At 43.2% G+C, this 23555-nt stretch overlaps 1 protein-coding gene across 1 annotated transcript; it reads right to left on the bottom strand.

Annotated features, from left to right (window-relative positions):
• Window positions 1-6491: 6491 nt before the first annotated feature.
• On the bottom strand, window positions 6492-23522 carry CDR2 (cerebellar degeneration related protein 2). The gene is made up of 5 exons (XM_083153226.1): window positions 23232-23522; window positions 14710-14822; window positions 11944-12092; window positions 10360-10524; window positions 6492-9962 (listed from the first exon to the last, which is right to left on the bottom strand). The coding sequence occupies exons 1-5, from the start codon at window positions 23308-23310 to the stop codon at window positions 9113-9115; spliced, it is 1356 nt and encodes a 451-aa protein (XP_083009352.1). The 5' UTR covers window positions 23311-23522; the 3' UTR covers window positions 6492-9112.
• Between the last annotated feature and the right edge of the window lie 33 nt (window positions 23523-23555).

Below are 23555 nucleotides of genomic sequence, written 5' to 3'. Positions count from 1 at the left end.
TGTGTTGACCTTCATGCATGCCGACTTAGTGACTGATACCTTTTTATTCGATTGGAGCCGGGGACTTGACTGAGGAACCACAGTGATAACTGGTGGCTCTAAACTGTGGACTTGAGACCAGTGACTAAAGCATATGGTGGGGGGTATGCAATCTGGGATCACGGCTGTTGATCTGTAGATTGTAGATCTGCGGCCTAGATAACGACAATCCACGGCCGTTATCGGTAGAACGGGCCCAACAGCTTCTGAAGATCCCGCATCAATGCTGTCGTTAATGACCGCATTGAATAGGGAGCTGCCGCTATTTCACAGCTCACCTGTGTTAAACAGGTTTCTCATCAATGACCTATGCCCTTTGCACATCGCAACTAATTACTGGGTACAAGCCGATTTGACCCGGTAATTAGTGCGATGTGAAAGGGGTTTCAGTGTCCCTAAACAGGTAGCAACATGGCAATTTGAACCGGTAAGAAAAGGTTAAATGGGTGGAGCAACATGTTTCCCGTTCACTTTATGGAGGAGGCAGCGCTTGGAGCAGCGCCAGCTCTAAACGCTTCCTTCTCCTCCGCCCCCAATGATGTCAGTGAACCGACATTACTGAAAAAATAAACTGAAAACTGACCCATTTCAAGGTCCCGGTGCGAACCTTCATTTTGCGATGTGAAAGCAGCATTAAGTGAATGGGGACCAATCCTATCTTCCGTGCTATTTTTTTTTATTGGGCTATCCTATTATAACTAATTTTTCGGCTGAAAAATTACTTGTTTTTGGGTGAAACCACATGGGGTTTGCGATGTGTTCCTGCACCCATGTAGGTTACCTAAGGACCAGTACTCTAAAGCACTGGTTCCCCACCTTGGTCCTTAAATACCCCGCAACAGTGCACGTTTTCCAGGTCACCTGGCAGGTGCACTCATTATTCACGGACACCTTTTAATAGATCCACAGGTGGAGATAATTATTTCACTTGCGATTCTGTGTGGAGACCTATAAAACCAGAACTGTTAAGGGTACTTAAAGATCAAGGTTGAGAACCAGTTCTCTAAGGCCTGGCTAATAGGGATTTTGTTCAGAAAAACATAATCCCTGATAAGTACTAGATAACGGAGCTAATTGAGAAGTCCCCGGGGGCCCTGCGACTGTATACCATACTATGTTGGATATAACTTGTTAGGCCTCTGCCAGCCCACTCCAATACTAGGTTGTTTGTACAAATGGTGCTCTTCTGTTATATTAGCTTGATGAAATGATTTGGGTCTACCAAACTATTTTCCCAAGCCCCCCCCCCTTACCATCCAGGTTCTAAAGATTTACATACTTGTGCAAAGATTGTATAATCAAACTGACTTGGGTGCTAATGAAATCACCTATGCTTATGCATGGTGTTCCTTAAAACCTGCACGGTTGGGGTGTAGTTTGGTAACTACTGATCTAATTGGTTATACAGTAGTAATGCAATCCCCTTATAATTGCATTGTAAAGGAATTTATTTTCATACACTTTCCTCCTTAATTACCCTACTGCCATTTATGTTGACAATCCTTTTCATTAGTAGCACTTTTCTACAATCATGATGACACCTGCATGGAAGCCATTTAAATAACATTTCCTCCCATCTATCCTTATTAATGATTGCTGACAACGGTCCTTTTGTTCCTGAGGATCTCTCTAACCAAAGCTGCTCCGCTACAAACTGACAACTTTCTATCAGCCTAGGAACAATGGGACGTGTCTAGTAACAAAGTATATCTGTTTCCATACACTATTAACCCAGCGTTTCCCAGTACAATGAGTTGACAGGCTCTGAATATACGTATGAATGGAGAGAGTAGGAAAGCCAGCCTGGCTTGTGAAAATAAAATAATTATAAAAATAAAATTGTTTTTTTTTACAATTTCCTGTGTTTTTTTTTATTACGGAGAAACACAAGTACCCTGTAATGCTCAGAGCGGCTGGGGCATGGATTGGAAATAAAAGAACCATGATAAATGCAAACAATGTTGTATAACTTGCATTGTTCTGAGGAAATAAAATAACTGAGCAAGTGCTTTTGGGTTTTATTTTTGCATTAAAGGTACTATATAAAGTAGTCCACACATTTACATAAGAATAAAGGCTTTGTATAACTAGAATACAGCTATCTCCGGCCCATTACACGTGTGTGTGTCCCAGTATTGTTTGCTGCTTACTCCCATTATTCCTTTGTCCTTTGCACAGAAACTGTCCATATTTTAGTCATTTTCATACTTTAACACCGCTGGATAAATAAAAATTACTGGCACTAATTTAGTTTATCTTGAGAATCGTGGTTGGTTGTTGAGTATTTCTAGGGCATCCAGGTCCCTATTATAGCCGAGTTTCAATGTCTTGTCATTTTAATAAACTTTCTATTCCACTAGATAAGTCATTTTCATTCATATGCAATTTGTTTTGCGTTAAGGAATAAACCCGTTTTAATAATAATCCCAATCCTTCCCGTGGACTACATTTCCCAGAATGCAAAGTAGATATTGGGTAATGCAAATGCATTCTTGATACATTCTGTACTTGGCTACCAGAAATGTTTTCTAGTCAAACTTTACAAGACAAAATATAGGAAAGTTGGTACTTATGTATTATCTGGGCTCCCATGTTAAATGCACCCCATTTTTTCATACCCCTACTATCCAACTACGCATGGAGTTGATTTTATATAGTGTGGCGAGCGCAGCGAGGGGACGTGGTCTCATAAGAAAAACGGGAGCCCAGATATTACATAAGTACCGGAAAGTTCACATTTTCTGTGAGTGTTTAACCCATTGAATGCCAACTAAACTAAAATAAAAAATGGTGTAGAAAAAAAAATTAGATTTCCTATATAATGTAAACATAGGTCATTATGATGCTTTACATAGTTTGCTTGTCAATTTTCACATAAATTCACTTGACACTCAAAGGGTTAAGCAAGTGGTTCCCAAACACCCTAGAGCAGGGGTGTCCAAAATTTTTGCAAAGAGGGCCAGATATGGTGACGTGAAAATGTGTGTGGGCCGACCATTCAGCCTGACATTCTTTGAACCATTAATCACATCAGAATTGTCCCCTAGCGTGCCTCTTCACTGTATATTCCCCGCCTGCCCCCATTCACTGTATGTGCCCCTCCTTCACTGTATGTCCCCCAGCGTGCCTCTCCTTCACTGTATGTCCCCCAGCGTGCCCCTCCTTCACTGTATGTCCCCCAGCGTGCCCCTCCTTCACTGTATGTCCCCCAGCGTGCCCCTCCTTCACTGTATGTCCCCCAGCGTGCCCCTCCTTCACTGTATGTCCCCCAGCGTGCCCCTCCTTCACTGTATGTCCCCCAACGTGCCTCTCCTTCACTGTATGTCCCCCAGCGTGCCCATTCTTCACTGTATGTCCCCCAGCGTGCCCATCCTTCACTGTATGCTGTCACTGTGGAGGGTGGTATATAATTGCAGCAGCAGGAGTTGGACACATACTCATCTGAAAGACTGCAAACACGTCTCACAGTGGCAGCCGGCACCCCTTCACCCATGCAGACAGCAAGTCAGCAAGGTAAAGGCGCGCTCACCGGGGTCCCACCTCTAGAGTCCTGTGCGTCCCACGTCAGCCCGCTTCTGGCTGGAGGCTGCGGGGCCGCTTTAAGCGACATTCATGGGCCGCAATTGGCCCCTGGGCCAGACTTTGGACATGCCTGCCCTAGAGTAACACAATTTTTTTTTTAAGGCATCCCAACGCCAAAAGTTTTGTAAGAAATTTAGAAAGAAAATATTAAATGAAGTAAACTGTGTTTATATGTCACACTCAGGGTTAGTTATGTGGTGAGGGACAGGATTCACGTGTGCTTGAGCACGTTTATGATGGAAAGCTACATGCTAGTTTCACCTATTATACTGACCAATTTGAGGCCCCGCTGCAAGTGTCCCAAGGACCCCAGCATATCATTAGGTAGCCTGCCCATGTTCTGTAAACTTTAAGATGAGTAATATGTACACTTTAATACTGTATCCTGTTCCACATATGGAGACAGATTTAATTTATATTCTTTTAATCCAGGGGTCAGGAAACTTTTTTTTACCTTTACCCCCAAAATATACTTAGATGCGCCAACGTTACTCACTTAATTTGAAAGGAAGGAAATCCTATAATTGTAATACACTCTGTACCCCCAGAGATTGATGGTATATCCTGCTAGTATGGTACACAGCCTGACAGCAACTGATGATGATTGCCATGTATGGCTATGTGTGGTACAAAATTTGTACCACACACAGCCATATATGGTAATCATACTCATCATTATCATCGATGGCTGCCAGGCTGTGTGGTATAGCCATTGATAATGTGACGTCCAGGCAACTATTAGTGTCAGTATTCCAAGATAATATAGTGACAGTTTGTGCAAATGTTTCCCTCTAGACTAGAGATGGTATACCATGACAGGAGCCTATAACCAGGCAAAGAAGCTGAGCACTGCACTGGCAGTACAGACTGCTCGCTGCCACAATGGCAGAGCAACTAGTCAACTATACTGAAGAAGTGGGCGGACATGGAGGCGGGGCCTCGGCATCAGGCAGGAAAGCGTGTTATAGACAAGGGCCTGATGCACTGTGTTAGGTCTTTATACACTACAGTACTGTAACACACAGCCAGGTATGCATATAGAATCTATATATACATTCTATATGCAATGAAATGAAATTCCTGGGGGTAACATTCCTTAAGAATGTAAGCTCTAACGAGCAGGGCCCTCTCTCCTCATGTGCTTTTCTTAGAATATATCTCGGCCACTGTTATAATTGCATCAGTGTCCACTGTTGCAACTGTCTTTCTTATTTACCATGTACTTGTCCTAATTTGCATTAGTACTGAATCACAATCTTTCTTGTATTGTTCTTGCTCATCTATGTATTTTCAGGCGCTGCGGAACCCTTGTGGCGGCCATATAAATAAACAATAAAAATAGTAATGGACAGTCGTGCTGCCAAGACACAGCCAGGCATGCATATTGATTCATATGGATGCCTAGCTGTGTCTCGGCAGCACGACCCTCCATTACCCCCAGGAATTTCATTTTTACCCCCATTTGGGGTGAATTTACCCCTTTTCCCTGACCACTGGTGTAATCGCTCGTTATGAATGATAAAGGGTACTCCAGGCAATCTGCTCCTGTCATTTGTCAAACATAGGACAGGATTGAAAAAAACACCTAAAACTGTGCTGGGCAAAATCAATCAATATAGTTTAGTACATGAATGTATTATTCACTGCCCAGTGATCGCATAACATATGAAATAAGACACCATATAAACACTATACACAGACAATTCGTTAATGTCTCCACTATTGTAGAAAGTCACTTATGTTTTTTTTAAGGAGCCAACTCGGTCTTGTATGACACTGATATTAATACATTGTGTCCTTTAGTGATTAGTAGAAATTATAGGGGTAGTCCTCCTTAGTAGTTAATATGGGTTAGTACAAACAGCCCTCCCACGAGTTGTTAGGTATTTTAAGATTAGTTAAGTGTCTGGCCAGACAGTACCGTACCTCAACTTATTTCTTGCTGGCTAGCCAGCCGCGCCCCCCAGGTGCTGGTGCTAATCCTTAACAGGGTGCAGCTCTCTCTGCAGTTGCTCCAAAGTCAGCTTTTCAATGTAATTGAGTCAAAAGGTTGATATAAAAAAAAAAAGGTCAACATGCCTTAGATCGACACAATCAAAAGGTCTACATGAGATTTTCACGGTTTTTGTGTAGACATGGACACTGGTATAAGCGCACCAGCTGGTTGCACTAGGCACACATTTATTCTCCCTCTATGCCCACTAGGACGGTAAAGTGTGAACAAATCATAAAATACGTTGATATTTTCATGTGGAGCTTTTGACCATGTCAACCAATAGGTCGATCTGTTGACTGTCAACCTAGACACTGTTGACCTAATGACGCATCCTTGTCAAGAAGCTCTCCAGAGAATCAGACAGACAGAGACTCTGTACAAACTGATCCTCATACAGTGTCTAGAAGTGTAAACATGACACCCTTAAAAGTAAAGCTGGGCAAACACTGATTTCTCGCAGCAGTGTGCGCCCAGCCGTGACTTGTGATGGATCGCACGCGACCCCTGTTGCCAGGAGGGAGGTCCAAGGTTGCATGCTGGTCCAACCTTCGACTCCGGTCCGATGCACATGGGTCCACACATCGGACCTCTGGGGACATCACACTGACCCGATTTGGTCCGATTTCTTGGCCCTTCCAATCGGGAATGGGTGAAATTGTCCCAAATCGAGTCAGTGTATGGGGCCTTACGTCATGCAGAATGGTAGAACATAAACAGAGCCCGATTATATTGGTTACTACCAGGTCTTGTTTTATGATGGTGTTAGTTGCAGTTGGTGAAGTTCTGCAGTCTACTGACACTATAATGAATAATAATAATGCTTTGTATCTCGCACTGGCTTTCTATGCAGACACATCAAAACTTAGACACGTGATTGATACAAGAAGAGAGCACTTTATTTTGCCCATCAGTAAACTATAGGATTACAAATATTACTCTGACACCAAATCATACAATATGCAGGAAACCCTTCTCACGTTTGTGATAATGCCATTTCTTCTCTGTCAAGGAAAAAACCTCCAACAACAAACATACATATCCTTTCTGAAGCCGTCCATTGTTCCCCACAGGTTCGATGCAAACCTCTGATGTCATTGCTAGATCTCATTGCTATGGCTGTATGCACCGGTGATGTTTTAGCCACCAATATCCCTTTTCCACTAGCAAAAATAACCTGAGATTTTGTGCAGGTACACACATATCGACACAGTTTTTTTGTAGTGGAAATGCAAACTCCCGGATTGACTGACTCAGGAATCCAGCCCAAGTAATTACCTGGGTTGAACCTGGGATGCTCCCAGGTCCTTGGTAACTGGGGTTGATACAACCCGGATCCTATTCACTGCAATACAGAAGCCGCTGCTGGGAGATGCTCTCATCTCCCAGCGCTGCTGCAGGCCCACCTCCAGATGAGGTCACGCGCCTGGCTTGCATAGTGGAAAAGGGGTATAATGCACTCCTACAAACTGCAGTCTCATGAATGGTTTTCTTATGGGCATGTTGCCACTATTGTGTTTAAAAATGTCCAACACTGAATATCTAACTGCACAATATGGCAGGGGATAGTTCTCATGCATTTACATAAGCTATCAGTACTATAGTATGTTTTGGTAATAGCACGATGTAACATTTCTGCGTTTCTAAATTAAACACATGTTAAATGAGCTCTAAAGCTGTGGACAAACTGCGATCTGCCCTGTAGAACATAATGCAAATAGAACCGTGCTATGCATTTGATCCTGATGCGCGGCCCCACGTCATCGGAATTCAATGTACAAACAAACTGTGCTACAGTCTATTTCTACTATCTCAGAAAAAGGGCCATGCTGCATCCACTGCGCCGTCTCTCCCTCCTAGTCAGCCGACGTCGGCACCCCACCGGATCTGCCCGTATGTCCGCAGCCTAATACTCTAGAGGCTGAGATAACATACACTTGCTTTCTAGAATTCCTAATACTTACTGCCACCAACCTCAAACCTTATATCCCAGAACTTCACATCAGTACACACCAACAATTATTAGACTTTTTTAGTTTTCTCCATAGAACCAGCAATATAATTCCGCTTTCACATCGCCTACCCGGCTCTGACCTGTTCACAGTAAACCTGGGTCGCCCATTATACACAGGGCAACCCATGTTTAACCCTTCCTATAACCCGGGTTGGGGTACCTGGGTTATTAAGTTTGGTGCTTTCACACCGCACATCGAACCGGGTTATTGCTGCGATGTGAAAAGGGTATAAAAAGGTGGCTCATTTCCCATGATGCTTGATTGGGAATCATAATTGCAGGCAGCAATGTGCAGTCATGTGCTTTAAACTAAAGGGACCAATCAAATGCTAGCTTTCATTTTCTAAATTGTTAGCAAAACTGCAGCTGCATCCCAGTGCTTAAAAATTGTGTGCACCTGTCATAAAATAATCCTCATTTCCAAACCTATTGCAGTTACTTTTCTATATACAATAAAAAAATGTTTTCTCTGCTTTCCTTACATATTGACTGACTTGGTCTTTCAGACATCAGTCCTGAAGCCATACTACAGCTCAGGAATAATGGTCTTATAGTTACTGAACTAGTTAGTCCAATTAAATAGTTACATTTTTAGTAATCAAAATAAATTAGAATTACAAAATAGAAAAAAAAAGGCTGCAAAACTCCCTATTTTGTTTGCTTGTTCTCATTACAGAATTCAGACAAAGTTAAACGGGGGAGTATTCAATCTGAGATTCCAACTGCCAGAAATTCCCGACAGTCGGAATCACAACTGTTTTTGTCGGACAGGCCAAGTGTTCTGTGTGTTGAGCACATTCGGAAAGGTGAAGTAATAGATAACTACTGTACAAATTCTGTAAGGACAACAAATAAGAGAGGTTTTGTATCTCATAATAAGTGCAATATATATTAGTCTTCTCTAACACTACTTCACAGTATTATCTTGAGTCTATCTCGGAATGGGACTAAATGAGAATCGTCCCAATCCTACCTTTAGTTTCTTTATAAAGGACGGTAAGAGATACTAGATCTATAACGTTAAGCAAACAATCTACAATACGGATAATAATGTTTGGTCCCTACACTGTGGTCATGCATGTACATTGTTATCCTCACACAGTAGAAGACTGCACATACTTTCATTTCAAAAATACATTTTGTCACACCGAAACAGTGATTGTTGTATGGCTTAGTCCCAAGAAGGTCTTATCAAAGTAGATAACTACTCACCCTATAAGTCAGATATTATTTTTTTCGGACATGCTTTAACTATAACAATTAAAAAATACATGAAATAAGCGTAGTAAATGCATCACCTATCTGGGTCTTGGCTGTAGGTAATTGGCTTGTGAGGAAGCCAAGAAAAAAAAGTCAGAAGTAGTCTTGGAGGCCAAGCATTACAAAAATAATTTAGGTGAAAAACATATGAACATACATAGTTTCTTTTGTGTTAAGTAGTGAGTACATTTAATAATATATAAAGTTCAGGAACGCTGGATATTCTAGCTGCTCAGGGAGTTAGAAACATTTTTGTATTTTGTTCTGTGCTCACTAATCTCTCGTTTGGTTTTGTTGATGCAGCTAAATATTTCCTGAAAGAGAACTTTATACTCTGGCTGAGTGACAGGAGAACCAACGTTGTGCTTTGCAGAACCTGTTAGGGGCAAGTGGTCTACAGATGAGACACTGGACGGGCTTCTGGATGGTTTGGAGGTCTGGAAAGCTTTATGGCTTGAGGAATCATCTTCCAGCTGACACCGCTGAAGAAGTTCCTCATATTTGACCTTCAGAGCACTGTATTGAGAGTCAACCTCATTAAGCAATGAAATTCCTCTTTGCTTCACCGCCTCGGTCCTCCTGATACAGGTCTCCTCATGTCCATTACGGATAGCTTCTGCAGTAACAGTCGGCAGAATCATCTCACTGGTACTTCTTTTTAAAGGCTTTTTGTCCACTTCTGTGACCTGTACACGTGTCTCTTGTTCAAAATCCTTATCTGCCATCTCTTTGAAGGAGATAAATATGGCCTCTGGTATCAGCTTTTCAACACTGCTTGCAAACACGCTGTCTGACCGACATATCTGTCGCATTTCGGCCACCTCTGCCTCCAGCTCTTCAGCACGGGCATGGCAGGAGTCTCTGTCACTGAGGATCTGCTCCAGTTCTGAATTTTCTCTCAGCACCTGATTGTAATCTTCTTCCAAGTCCTCTCTTTTCTTGCGTTCCAGGCTGAACTGTGTTTCCAAAATAGCCAAGGTCTTTTTGAGGTTCTCGTTTTCCTCCTCGAGGGGACCAGGCTCCATATTTAGGGACGTGATCTTCTCCGCAAACACATGATCATAAACAAAATACCTGCAGAGAAGGGAAAACACTTAGTGCAACTGGTAAACTCAGATCTTTACCTGTTCTCATTAAAACTTCTAAAGTACAAGAATTTGAAGTCCTTGACGGACATAACCCGGTTACTCTGGAGAACCCACATCTAAACAGTGCTATAAATTGGGCCGTGCTTGAGGCACAGTAGTTCAAGGCCAGTTCTCAACACAAGAAAGGCTTGCGTGTCTCCCAACACCTTTCTCCTCAGTAAGGACAATGATCATGGACCAAAGGAATCAAACTGTAAGTAGGCCTATAGACTGGATCCTAAGGTTCTTCTAGTTACAGAGTGTTGAAGTATCATGTTAGTTATGGGATACATAGCAATTTTAAGCTCTTGAAGAAACAGAACAATGTGTAAGACTAGACTTACTTGCGGAGGTCATACAGTTCCTTCAGACAGGAGAAGCTGTGCGTTGACCTAGATTGCTCAAACCTCTCACGACTGTGACAAACACGGCCCGGCTTCCTTAAGTCTTCCACCTGTCTCTGAAGGTCCTCAATGTGACCCTGCAGCCCTTCAATAGTCTCTGTCAAACTGATGAGAGAGTGAGGTGATATGGACTTGCATTGATGTCTTTCACAAATAAGCAATGTTCTAAGAACTTGGATCTTACCAAGCCATACAATGAAAACAAACAACTTTTTGGTAGACTTACATACCGTCTTTTAAAACTGCTGATTGTCAGTGGTTCTGCCCACAGAATTCATATTCAGTGCAAAACTTGACCGGTTTCTCATTTAATATTAATTCTAGGGACAAAGCCACTGACGATCTGCAGTTTTGCAAGCAGGAGGTTTGTATTATTGTTGCCATCTTAAAGGTAAACCACCAACAAATGAAAGCAGACATTTAGTAAATACACCCCTGGTATATGCAACAGACTTTCAAAGATGAATTCAAACGGTTTGCACCCAAAAAAAATCATTGGGCGAGATTCAGTAAAGCAAAATAAAGCAAGTAATTCTGTATCTGGAACACGCCACGTTGCTATGCAAGCAGAGTACATGGTGTAGATTTATATTGTTTCTGTGCAGTGTAAATACTGGCTACTTTATTTGACCTGGTGGGGTGTGAGCATCGGCAGGGGCATACACACTTGCTGAAGCGGGCATTCTGCAGCATGCCCTCATAAGTAATCCGCTCCCTAGTAAAAATAAACTGTGCCTGCATAGTCTATTTTAACTTGCAATACCGACCTCGCAGGTCCTCACATCCTTACTGCAAGCCTCTTAACACTGTGTGACTTTGGCTAACTGTCTTTGCCAGTGACGGACTGGGCCACTAAATTGGCTCTGGCATATGTACGCTGCTGATCCTGGCTGGCAGGAGAGAGGGGAATAGCTGTCCCATAAGGTCCCATAGGTGGGCAATGAGCACAGCACCGAGCTTGTGGAACCACATATTTCTCCACCGCCATAGCTCTGTGTTCTTGCACAGACATTTAGGATAGCCATGCGGTTCTCTAAATCATTTCCACACCCACAATGGGGCAAATCAGCTGCAATAGCGGTCACACAGTAAGTAATTGTGAATATTCCGTGTGAGGAGTTACATTTTTGGGGGCGGGTTCATAATGTCATCACAGTACACACTTGCACCAATGAAACAGAGGAGTCTGACAACTGCTGTAATAACATGTACAACTGCAATTCCAGCTACACTCACTCACTCACCTTTGCCTATGAGTTGCGCACATTTAGCGCCGGAGCATATGCACAACTGACTAGCGTGAAACTCTGTATCAGTGCCAGTATATTGTAAGTGTAAATAACATATGTACTATTGCTTTATATAGCGGATCTGTTATGAACTCTACGCCAATATACGATGATAAAACAGGATCTAACATATTAGATTATTGCAATTTTAAATGCTGCAGACAAAAAAAATACAGTGAGAGCCTTATGCAGGCAAAAATGATAAAGGAAAAGGGTTTGTAGTGAGCCTTCCTACCTAGACATCTTTTGTTGTGATGTCCGGCTCTCCAGCACCAGTTTCTGATTGGCATCCTCTAGCTCTCTAGCTGTGACATCCAGCTGTTCATAAACCTTTGCATGTTGCTCGTTCATCCGCCTTAGTAGATCCACCTGCTTTGTGAGGTACTGCAATAAAAACAAAATGGAACAAAAACAAAATACTTAATACGTACTTGTAAAACAGAATATTTTCCAGTGCACTATTTCAGTGACATGGCACAGAGTGCCGCGAGGTCCCACACCCTTATGACTCAGAATTTGTTATTTCTAGAGAAGAAGGACCAAAATGAAGAACTTCCATAATATAGTGGTGGGAGACGGCACACAAACATGCAGAGTTTGGCCAAGGGGCGTCCTATGGAAGGATTTAAGCTGCCTCGATAGATCACCCATCGCAACCCAGCAAATAGATGGAATGCAATGATGTCAATAAGCAAATTCAAAGTCACACAGCATAAATAGATAAATAACATCTGAATTCCCACTATAGCAAACTTTTCACAGATTTGGTCTCCCTATAGATTGTAAGCTAGCGAGCAGGGCCCTCCTACCGTTTGACTGTATGTAACTACCCAGTTTGTTTTATTCCCATCTCTAATTGTAAAGCACAATGGAACCTGCTGCACTGTATAAGAAGCTGTTAATAAAATAAATAAATTACATAATCAATAAACAAGTGCAACTCCAGTTGTTATCATTATGCGACCAGTTAGCAGCCCGCCACCATGACAGAACACTAGAACAATAATGTCAGGGCTAGCAGCTGTGCGTGCCTGAACAGAGCAACACTTGAATTATTCCATGGCTGCCACCTAGTGGCTGCTGGAAAACACTTGAGGCAATAGTAGCCCGATTTCTGTAGGCCCCCCCAGCGATGGAGATGCACAGTCCCATGAATCGCCATCGCCAGGCTCGATATATACTGCATGCATTCATCGAGTGTTCTCTCACCAGAGAACACTGGCCGTGCCAGATCGCTCAGCACACATCGCTGGTGCATCACATGTGTGCTGAGTGATCTGCTCAGCATGCAGGTTCCATTACTGCGTGTGTATGGGGCATTAGATCAGTGGCGTGCGGTGAGGACAGTGGCTGGTGAGGCACCCAACCAGGCTCCCGTAACCCCACTCTCGCACCCCAGCAAATCAGCGGGCTGAGCTCATCGAATCATGTGGGCGGTCCACTGTGGGCTGCGAATGGATGTTTGTGCAAAACATCTTTTCACAGCCAGTGCGAAGGAACGTGCCCTGCGAATGGTGGGCCGGCATGCCGCCATTGCAAGGCGGGGTTAGGTCGACTCGCAAGGATCAATCAGTATAACCCCCAATAAGTGAGTGATCATGTCACATAAATAAACACCTCAAATTTAGAGATTAGCTTCTTCCATAAATCTGACTTTATTAATAAAATATACTTTGATATATTCCTTATGTGCTGAACAGCACTAGGCTGATAAGGGCCTATCTGTGCGCAAGGAAGTACAGTCAGTGCATAAACCGGACATAGGGTCTTGGGAACAATAGCTTTTACATGGAGTTTCTTTTGCACAGGAAATAAGCCTAGTGTGAGGCAGGCAATGCTCTACATCTGCTGCTACATCTCCCATGATGCTCTGCTAGCAGGGCATAGACCTGGCTGTCCGACAGGCTTGTTGCCTTATACCCATGACAACATTGGAAAGACCTGACCGTGGGACCACAAGCACATCCTGTAATCACACGGACAGCACTTACCTGCACTGGTCGTCCAGCAATCATAGCGGATTCCTAGAACTGACATGATACAAGCAGGATTTGCTGTAAAGTATGGATTAACCTGAAGTGGTTTACTATGACCTACAGTATTTCAGATTAACACCTCCTTATGGGGCAGACTGGTAGAACATGGGATTGGCAGGGTCCTATTATTAGACTATTCCCAAACAGCACAAAAATATTCACAGCAGGAATAATACAGAAGCTTCAGATACACTTTAAGGGAATTGATTGTTATTACAATATATACTGTGATCATGCACAGTGTTCCAACAGATACCTGGCAGAGAGTGAGACTACATCTCTTTCTCACACATGCACAAACACAGAAGGTAGCAGACTAGCTTCCAAAGCTTTTGCTTCGAGCGGGCTTACTAGTGTACTAGTCGACAGGGTCATTAGGTCGACAGTCAAATGGTCACTTTTATTCCCCCGATTGTCAACACAGTCGACATGGACACTGAAACGTAGCACCGCATCCTCTCACATGGCTTGCTGCGCTCGGCACACTATTTTATCCCCCCCCCCCCCGCCCTAGTGGATGACATGAAATACCACCTGCACAAAAAAACAATAAAAAAAAACCCATGTTGACATTTTGACTGTCGACCTAACCCATGTCGACCGAATGACCCTGTTGAACTTCCTGTATGTCGACCTAGCCTCACGTCGACCTAAATGCATGTCGACCTAATGACCGTTGACCAACATGTTGGTGACCCAATTACCGTATCCCACAATGCCTGCATACTTTAGCAACCTACTGGCCTCTATGTGTGTGATAACTATAGTTTCAATTTGCCGATACTTTAAATATATGTAAATGGGCATCTCCCGCAGGAACCGGCTGATCAGTCGCCAGCTGCCTGTTCTGTCTTCATCTCGGAATACTAAACGTAGTCTGAAGACAACCAACTGAGTGATCTTTATGGCCACATAAAGGAAGATTGTACAGTGGTGAATAGCTAGAGACAGGAAAGTGTTCATACTTCAATTTCCTGGATCTGCTCCTGGTTGGTGCTGTACATCTGCTGCAACGACTCCTCCAGTTCAGTGTTGCGGTCCAGCAAGGTCTTGCCCAGTTCAGCAGCAAGCTGCAGATCTGGAGATGTAAAATAACAGATAAGTTACTAGCTATACACAAATAGATCCTTTTTATTTATATTTTTACACAATTTTTATTTGAATTTATATAACAAATGTGACCGGCACTGGCGTTTCTAGCTGATATTTTGCACCTCTCTCATAGCGAGGTTGTTAAAGCTGCCACTTAGTAATGTAAGTAGACAGCTAGCATGTGTTCCCTTTTACTTAGCACAGTAATCTGCCTTTGGCAACCCATGGATCCCAAGCCGCTGTGGAGCTACAAATCCCAGCATGCCCCATCAGACCTTTGTAGAATTTTCCATTTCTCAGCAGCTGACAAGAAGGTGTACACAGGTCCTAGACTACTGCGTAGTACTGGCAGGGCATGCTGAGACTTGTAGTTGCAATGATTGCCTACTACTGGCCGAGATGTTTCATCGTTCTAACTGTTCTCTGGATGAACCCAACTAAAACAGATCATGGAAATATTTCATATTGTGCAATACACACACACACACACACACACACACACAACAAAGGGAAATTAATTCTTCAATAAGTGAACAATCCAATGTATTCATTGAAAGGCAAATGGAGCATACTGTAAAGGCGATGAGAACGTGGATTTAACATCATGGTGCAATGAGATATGGTAAGTGGATAGCTGGTTTCAGAAGAGTTCAGGATTATTGGTTTCAATGTGTAAATCATAATACATACTGCAGGGAGTATCGTCTCACCACAGATACTACAACGCAAACAGCTTGTGGGATGTAATGGACTAGTGGACTAGAAAAACAACGTTTTATCGTATTATACTGGAGCAGATGCTCTCACTGCTTTCTATGCTGATGTTTTCATGTATATAGCTATACGCAGGGAAGCCCAGGAACAGAGCATTTTCTCCCTGATGGAGTGGGTCAGGTAGGTAACCCTGTATTAGTAACAAGTGTCCAGTGTTAAGATGGCCATACAATTATAGATATGGCCCTTTTTCACATGATTTTGACCCATCAGGCTGATAAATTGTATGAAAGGTGCCATTTCGTATGCTTTTTATCTGCAGATCCGATGCGAGGTCCCGTGTGGATCAGTTCGGGTTGGAAGCTCACCATGGCCACCACAAGGATTTGTTGGATCCTGGTGCAATTACGCAAAAGGAAAACATACAATGTATGCGGTCCAGATACCGGAAAGACCGCGGGTAATAGCCAGGGCCACACATTACAGTACAGCGGGTCCGCTTGGCTGAAGCCTGCACAAAGGGGCCTCAGTCGCTGGGTCTAACAGCAACATCTGAATGTATGTGTTCACACAGTGCGGCTGTGCCGCATGGTGTTCTACTGGAACACTTGAACTGCAGTTCCCGCTTCACCACTATGTATGGCCCAAGGCTTAGTGTATTGGGGCCTTTACAGGAGACAAAAAAACTTGATGGTCACAGTGCCCTCGAGTATCAGATTTTAGGCCAAAGATTTGTTACAGAGAAATTAATTAAAAAAAATAAATTATATTTTTAAAACACTGCTCTAAACACTATATGCTGTTGCACAAAAAATACAATTCATATAACTGGACACCATGATATTGAACTCAGGGGTGGCAAGATATCAGTGTAAATGTAGTGTTCATTCTAGCACCCGCTATCTATAAAAACCTATGCAGTTCATCTTCCCTGCCTGGGGTGTCGTTGTCTGCTGTAGTGCTTCTAGCACAGTGTGGTGTGTATATCAGCACTGATATGCAAACCAGACCTGTGCTACAAACACCACAGCAGACAGCGACACCCCAGGCAGGGAAGAGGAACTGCATAGGTTTTTATAGATAGCGGGTGCTAGAATGAACACTATAAATGTGATAAGATTTACAGAGAAATTAATTAAAAAAAATAAATTATATTTTTAAAACACTGCTCTAAACACTATATGCTGTTGCACAAAAAATACAATTCATATAACTGGACACCATGATATTGAACTCAGGGGTGGCAAGATATCAGTGTAAATGTAGTGTTCATTCTAGCACCCGCTATCTATAAAAACCTATGCAGTTCATCTTCCCTGCCTGGGGTGTCGTTGTCTGCTGTAGTGCTTCTAGCACAGTGTGGTGTGTATATCAGCACTGATATGCAAACCAGACCTGTGCTACAAACACCACAGCAGACAGCGACACCCCAGGCAGGGAAGAGGAACTGCATAGGTTTTTATAGATAGCGGGTGCTAGAATGAACACTATAAATGTGATAAGATTTATTCCACTTCGTTCATATACTCAGTGGTTTAGCATTATCCTTGGAATAATGTCACTACAGGGTGCTGACTTGGGGCCCGATTTACAGTTGGTAGCTGATCAAGGGATTATTGATTGTGCATGCATACAGATCGTATCATGCCGATGGCCGGGAGGGTCCCGAAAATCAGGTCCCCCTCCCGGCCCCCCGGAAAGGTGGGCAACACTCCCAGATACTGGCGGACCCCTGCATTTCCCCTGTGGCGCGATTCAAGGGTTTCCACCTGAGGGAGCGGGGCTACATATGCAAATTGTGTCTATTTAGTCCCACCCCCTCCTCGGAGACCCACGAATTGCGGGATTTGCATTACTGGGAGCAGGGACTAATAATATCTCCATCAGCCCTGCCCACAGAAGTGCTGCTGACAGTCTCCTCTCCCGAAGAGGAGACTGTAAAAGTCGGCAACCCTGTGCGTGCCTGAGCTCAATAGCAATAGAAAGAGCGTATGGATCTCAATCCCCTTGCAATTTCACTGACAGGAAACCAGCATTTGGAGGGTAGAAACATAACTTTTTCAGGGAGTGTCCAGAAAAAAACCCCCCAAAAAACGTATGAGTGCCCAAGCGTTTTCAGGAAGGGTTTGTGACGTCAGTGCCAGCCTCGATCAGCCTGTCTGTCGCAGATGACCGTAAGGGTCAGGCCTACTGACATTTGCATTTGCAACTGGATAGCGAATAGCAATTTTTTGGAATTAATTTGCAGATTTGCACGGGGCTGGTTTTCTGTTTGTGCGGCAGCTATCTACTCGCAGTCATCTGCAAGTTTGAAGATGAGCGATCAGGACTTAATCACTTGGTTCAGGAAACAGCACTGATCATAATTACACGCGTTACATCCAAAAATCTGGTAGTGTGCAGCTATGCAACAAGGAATAAGGTTAATAACCCATGATAAACGTCAATATTATTACCTGTGTTGACTGTTTCATGGCATGTGTACAAGATATAACATGCTGGAAGTAATGACAACTGGTGCGCTAGTCACTATTCAAAAAGCATTCTGTAGCCCACAGCAACCAGTCTGTTCCTGAATTCCACATTTTCTGGTATAGTTTAGGCACTAAAAGTAAATGGTTGCTATGGGTTACAGAACGGTTGTTTTACACTCACTGGCAGCTCACGAGGGCTTGTGGTATTGGCACTCCAACATAATATTTTATGGCCCTCCAGCTGTTGTGATACTAGAAATCCCATCATGCTATGAAAAGGTTTCGCGATTAGGGAGTGCTAAAACTATAGCAAGGTATGCTGGGATGTGTAGTTTCACAACAACTGGAGGGCCACAGTTTGGCCATACCTGGTGTGAGCAATGAGGGGCCTACGGTGTGCAGATGTGTGCCCATTGTTTGTCATGCTCAAATGCAGCGGGTTAGACACATAAATCAGCTAGACTGGTGCAAAGAGTTGGCACGCTCACAAAACAGCAGCTTGGGCGCCCAAAAGCCTAACTTTGAGCATATTTTGGATTGCCATCTCAGTAGGGTGCCAGCAGCAACAATAAGTGTCCTAAAAACTTCCACTCATAATAAAATATTATTTTCATTTACAGCACAAACTGCAAATAACAAAACAAAACCAGGCAACTATTGATTAGACCAGCGGTTCTCTAACTGTGGGTCCAGACTCCAAAGTGGGTCCCAGCCATCTCAGCATGGGGTCATGGCATGTTGCAGACCGTCAGGCTGAGGACTTCTCTGATTGCTTAGTGACCCAAGGAGTCAGAAAAATCAGTTGAGTTGTCCGTTACTTCACACTCCTCTGGGTAAATTTACTAAGATCGAATAGGTACTAATGCACCCATTCGATCTAAAATATGGCAGGTCCTGGTGCCCGGCTAATTTACGAACAGCCAAATTCAGCTGATTTTTTTTTTTTACGATTGGCAACTTCAGCCAAATTCAACTATATAAATCAATACACCATCAATAGAACTCGGCCTTATATGGCCAATCATTTATATTGTTTGACTGGAACCCAAAGCAAAAATGTTTGTGAACATGCAAATTTGATTTAATGACAGAAAAGTTACTATAACAGTGAAAAAACATGACACTATTCTATAGATTGGTAAAATACCAGGAGGGTGACTCTTCTGACCACAAGTCTTAATTTTTCGGGTGTCTGCACCATTTCTATTTTTATGCCCCTATAACATTCAGCCAGGGCATCTTACATTTCTATACAGATTTTAGTTGTAAAAGATTATTTAAAAGAATGCAGATCACATTCCAAGATGGCCACTCCTGCACCAATATAGGCTGCTCCCCACAGAGCAGGGAGTATTAGAGCCACATCCATGACTGAAGAGACTGAGATTGCACAGCTGCAGAGTGACACAAAGAGCTCATTCAATGTGCAGTATGTAAAGTGTTATCCTTCAAGTGAATTATTGTATTGCCTGCTATATGGGCTAAAGACCAAGACAAAGGCTAGCTAAATGTATTATTTTATATAGAAAGAACTGGAAATACAAGCCATCTACAATGGATGCAGAAGGACTAGTGTTTTGTGGTCCAACATGTGCAAGGAAAAGGCGCTAATCTTGCTGTGTGGGTGCCATGACACAAATGTAACACAAAGCAGACACAAAATCCTGTACGTCTGGGTACAATGACAACCCCAACAAATTAAATAATGCTAGTCAACATTAGCTTTTCCACCAGGCCCAATCAATCCCAATAGGATTGGATTCTGAATGAGCATGGCAAACCTACAGACTATAGGTTGACAATGGTTGGCCAATTTGGTTGAATAGTTTTCTCAGAGGCAGAGCCAAGTTTGTACTGGCCAGAGGTACCGGAGAAACCCCTGGTGGGTCCCACTGTCTGGTGAACCACCTCTTCCTCAAGGAATCATTTATCAGACTGTGCTCTTGAATTATACATATTATACACGTTGGGCATACACACGTGGCGATTCTTCCTTACCTTCTAATACCCATTTCACACCGCACAAATAACCTGGGTCGTTGTTGCTGGGTTGACCCTGATCACTAAGTGGTTTGAAAGGTCCTTTTGAAAAATCCCAGGTCCTAACCAACCTGGGTTAAAAGAAAGGTTTTACCCAGTCAGACCCGGGTTACTGGGCAGTGTGAACGGACAACCTGGGTCGAGTGACCTTGGTCGCGTTCATACTCCAAGCGCTGCCTCCTCCCCCTGCACCCCGATGATGCAAACACACACACACACACACACACCCCCCCGATGACATCAGCAACCAGCTTATTGCCTGGTCGCTGCAGGGAGCTTCCCCATGCAAATGCATTTTATTAAAATCTAAACCTCTGCATCATTCAAGGATCGTGAGGGAGATAATCGTTAAATAAATATGATATTAGTATGTAATGATAGATATAGATATATATATATATATATATATATATATATATATAGTGGTCAAAATCCCGGCGGTCCGAATCCCGACAGCCGCTATGCTGCCACTTTGTCCCTCTATGGGTGTCGTGGACATAATAAGTGTGCCTAGCATAGCGAGGCACTGGGCCCGCTGCGTGGCGAGCGCAGTGGGTCCCCAAGGGGTGGCGATCCACGGCCCCCCTTGTCGGCATTTAGGTGGTGGGGATACTGATCCCATATATATATCTAGCTGTGCAATCACAATTCAGATTGTGCTGTATATAAAATCAATGTTTACAGTATAGAAACTGATCAATACATTGCTAATAATCCACGTACAATATTAAACATCTAAAAAAAAAAATTAAAAATCACAAACCAGAAGAACGTTTACTTTCATGATATTTATGAATAGAATAATATTGTTCTGTGTGACAAGTAGCCTACAAACAATATGCCAGTGCCCTGACTCCTATGTAATACTACAGGCTGCCGTGTGGCCACACTGAATTTTGGGCTGGCACACACAGGTGTTGAATTAGTTAAAATCTTGTACTTTGTTCCAGCTTTAACAGAGCATAAAATGTGCGTTAATTAATGTATCAGATGTCTGCAGTGTAGGTAACTAATGAGCATTCTCATAGCATGGCATTTTACCAAATGTTCCTGATTCTGAATGCTGCACGTTACATTAAAATGGATCCGAGTTCCTGTCTGACAGTGTCTGTACAGGTCCATATGATTGCATTACTGTTATAACCATCAGCAATATAACAGGCTCAGGAATGTGTGCAACATGCTTAAAGGGAACGCCCATGTGTGAAAAGCATAATAATGACGGATTCTAGTAAAATTTCATTAACTCAGAATCTGGAATTGCAGGTTATTTAATACATCATTTGCAATTTACACTAAGGCACACATGTAACGAAGGCTATAGGGCAGGGGTTCCCAATCTTTTTTGATTCACGGCACCCTAGAGAATCCAAATTTTTTCCACGGCACCCCTAGGTCCAAAAAAAATTAATTAGATTGGGTTTATATGCGATTCTTAGCAGCAGTTATGTGGTAAAGGGCAGGATTTGCTTCTGTTTGTACACATTCTATGATTGGCAGTCACCAGCACTGGTTTTGCTCATAAATAATTAACCATTAATAATTTGAGTTGGTCCTGGACCACCAACCCGCGGCACCCCTGCATGTGTCCCGAGGCACCCCAGGGAGCCACGGCACACAGTTTGGGAACCACTGGTATAGGGTTTCAGATGATTTTCCTGCACTGTGCATAACTTATCCTCATTGTTCCTCAGTAAAAACAAGGAATAGATCAAGACAGGCTCATGAATTTGTCCAGGTTATATAGAAATCCTAGATTAAAAAGAAAGAAAGAAAGAAAGAAAGAAAGAAAATATGTGTGTAGGGGATGGAGGATTACAGTTTGAATAATTTCATGTAGGAAACAAGCTAGGGAAAATTTACTAAAATAGCAAAATCCCATGTGAAAACAGAACTCCCGTGTTAGTAAAATTTCCCCCACTGCTCTTGAGAAGATGGGACTGCAGTTTGCGATACAAAATATTTACTTTTAAATAACTAGTTATTTGATTAAGCCGACTGCTGTGCCTCACTTGCCAACTGGACAGCGTGGAAGCACTCTGTTCTGGAGTCCAAACGCAGATACAGCATATTACAACTCCTATTGCATAATTCATTATTTCCAGTACAAAGAGTACTTGTATTGCAGGTGCAACTCCAGACCACAGATATCAGCCACATTGTGACATGCTCTCTGCCAACAAAATCTCACCGTTACGATCAAAGGGCTATGAAGAGATAGCATTTCAGATCATACCTCCAAATAGATGTATTCAGTATTAGCACATGGGAAACTCATTTTTTTTTTATATACTGGACACTTTGCTCCAGTTAAAATGCATTGACGCCACTTTCCTATCTGTGACATACTGTATTAGAATTTTCATATGTGATAAAAACAAGGAAAGGCTCAAACCATGTGCACATTACCCCTATGTGTCATTTGTGATGAATGCAATTTAATTAAAAGGGGAGCAACTATTAAATGGGAACTTGCACTTTGTTTAATATTCAACCCAGCTTTGCATGTGTGGTTGTTGGTTGGATTAATGATGTGTGCTCAGACAATCTGCCAGGAAATGTGCATTAATTTATCATCAAATGGTAAAAGGGTTTACGGGGGTGTAGCTTTCATCACCGATAGAGGTGACATCTGCCAGATGTATGGAATCCAGTTGTTGTACATCTGGCTGTCAGATGGGAAGGATGTCATTTTGAAAGGGATTGCATCAAACCCACCACATCCGTACCCTACAGCTAGCAGCTACATATACTGTATACTGTAATGATGATCTGCACTGGGCTCCTGTCAGTCTACAGAATAATAATAAAAATTTGTGTGGCATATAGCTGAAACAGAAGACAGCACCCACTTACTTCTGCTTTTGGTGCCCATTTGGATTTTAACCAGTTATGTCTGTGGACATAATAATAACACTTTTTAATCCAAATTAATTCGTTATGCCACCAAACACTGCATGGTACTAGCACAGGGAGACCTGCCTTACATGGCATGGGCATACACCCTAGTTACTTACTAGTGTCTGCACATGCAAATGTTAGGGTGTCTGCCCACTGAGGCATACTAGGGCCCCCCACAATGTCAGTGGTAAGAGGGGAGGCCCTAGGCAGCAGGGTGGAGTGAGAAGGATGCACATGGGGACACATGCCCCCTGAGGCTGGCTCACCTTGCTGCAGGTCCTGGTGATCATACCACGGCTCATCCTCCTTGATCTCAAACTCCTCCACGTTGCTGTCGGTCAGCATGATGATGATGCTGCTGCTACTCCGCTCTCCCCCGAGACTACTGCTGGGCTGCTGTAGGCGGCGGCTGATGCTGACAGCTCAAGAAGCAGTTACCGGCTCTTCGCAGCAGCAGCTGCATGTCCCTCCCACACCCCATCGCCGAGCCCCTTTCCGATAGCAGTCGAGCTTCTCCGAACCACGCCGCAACGTGGCAGCCCCAGAGCGTGACGTCGCCAGACACAGACCCGATGGGTGCTGTACAAACG

The sequence above is a fragment of the Crinia signifera genome, chromosome 7 (assembly GCF_055691185.1).
Source record: "Crinia signifera chromosome 7, ASM5569118v1, whole genome shotgun sequence".
In the NCBI taxonomy this organism is placed as follows: Eukaryota; Metazoa; Chordata; class Amphibia; order Anura; family Myobatrachidae; genus Crinia; species Crinia signifera.
Note: the sequence above shows the minus strand (reverse complement) of the source record. Positions and strands in the feature narration are given on the sequence as shown.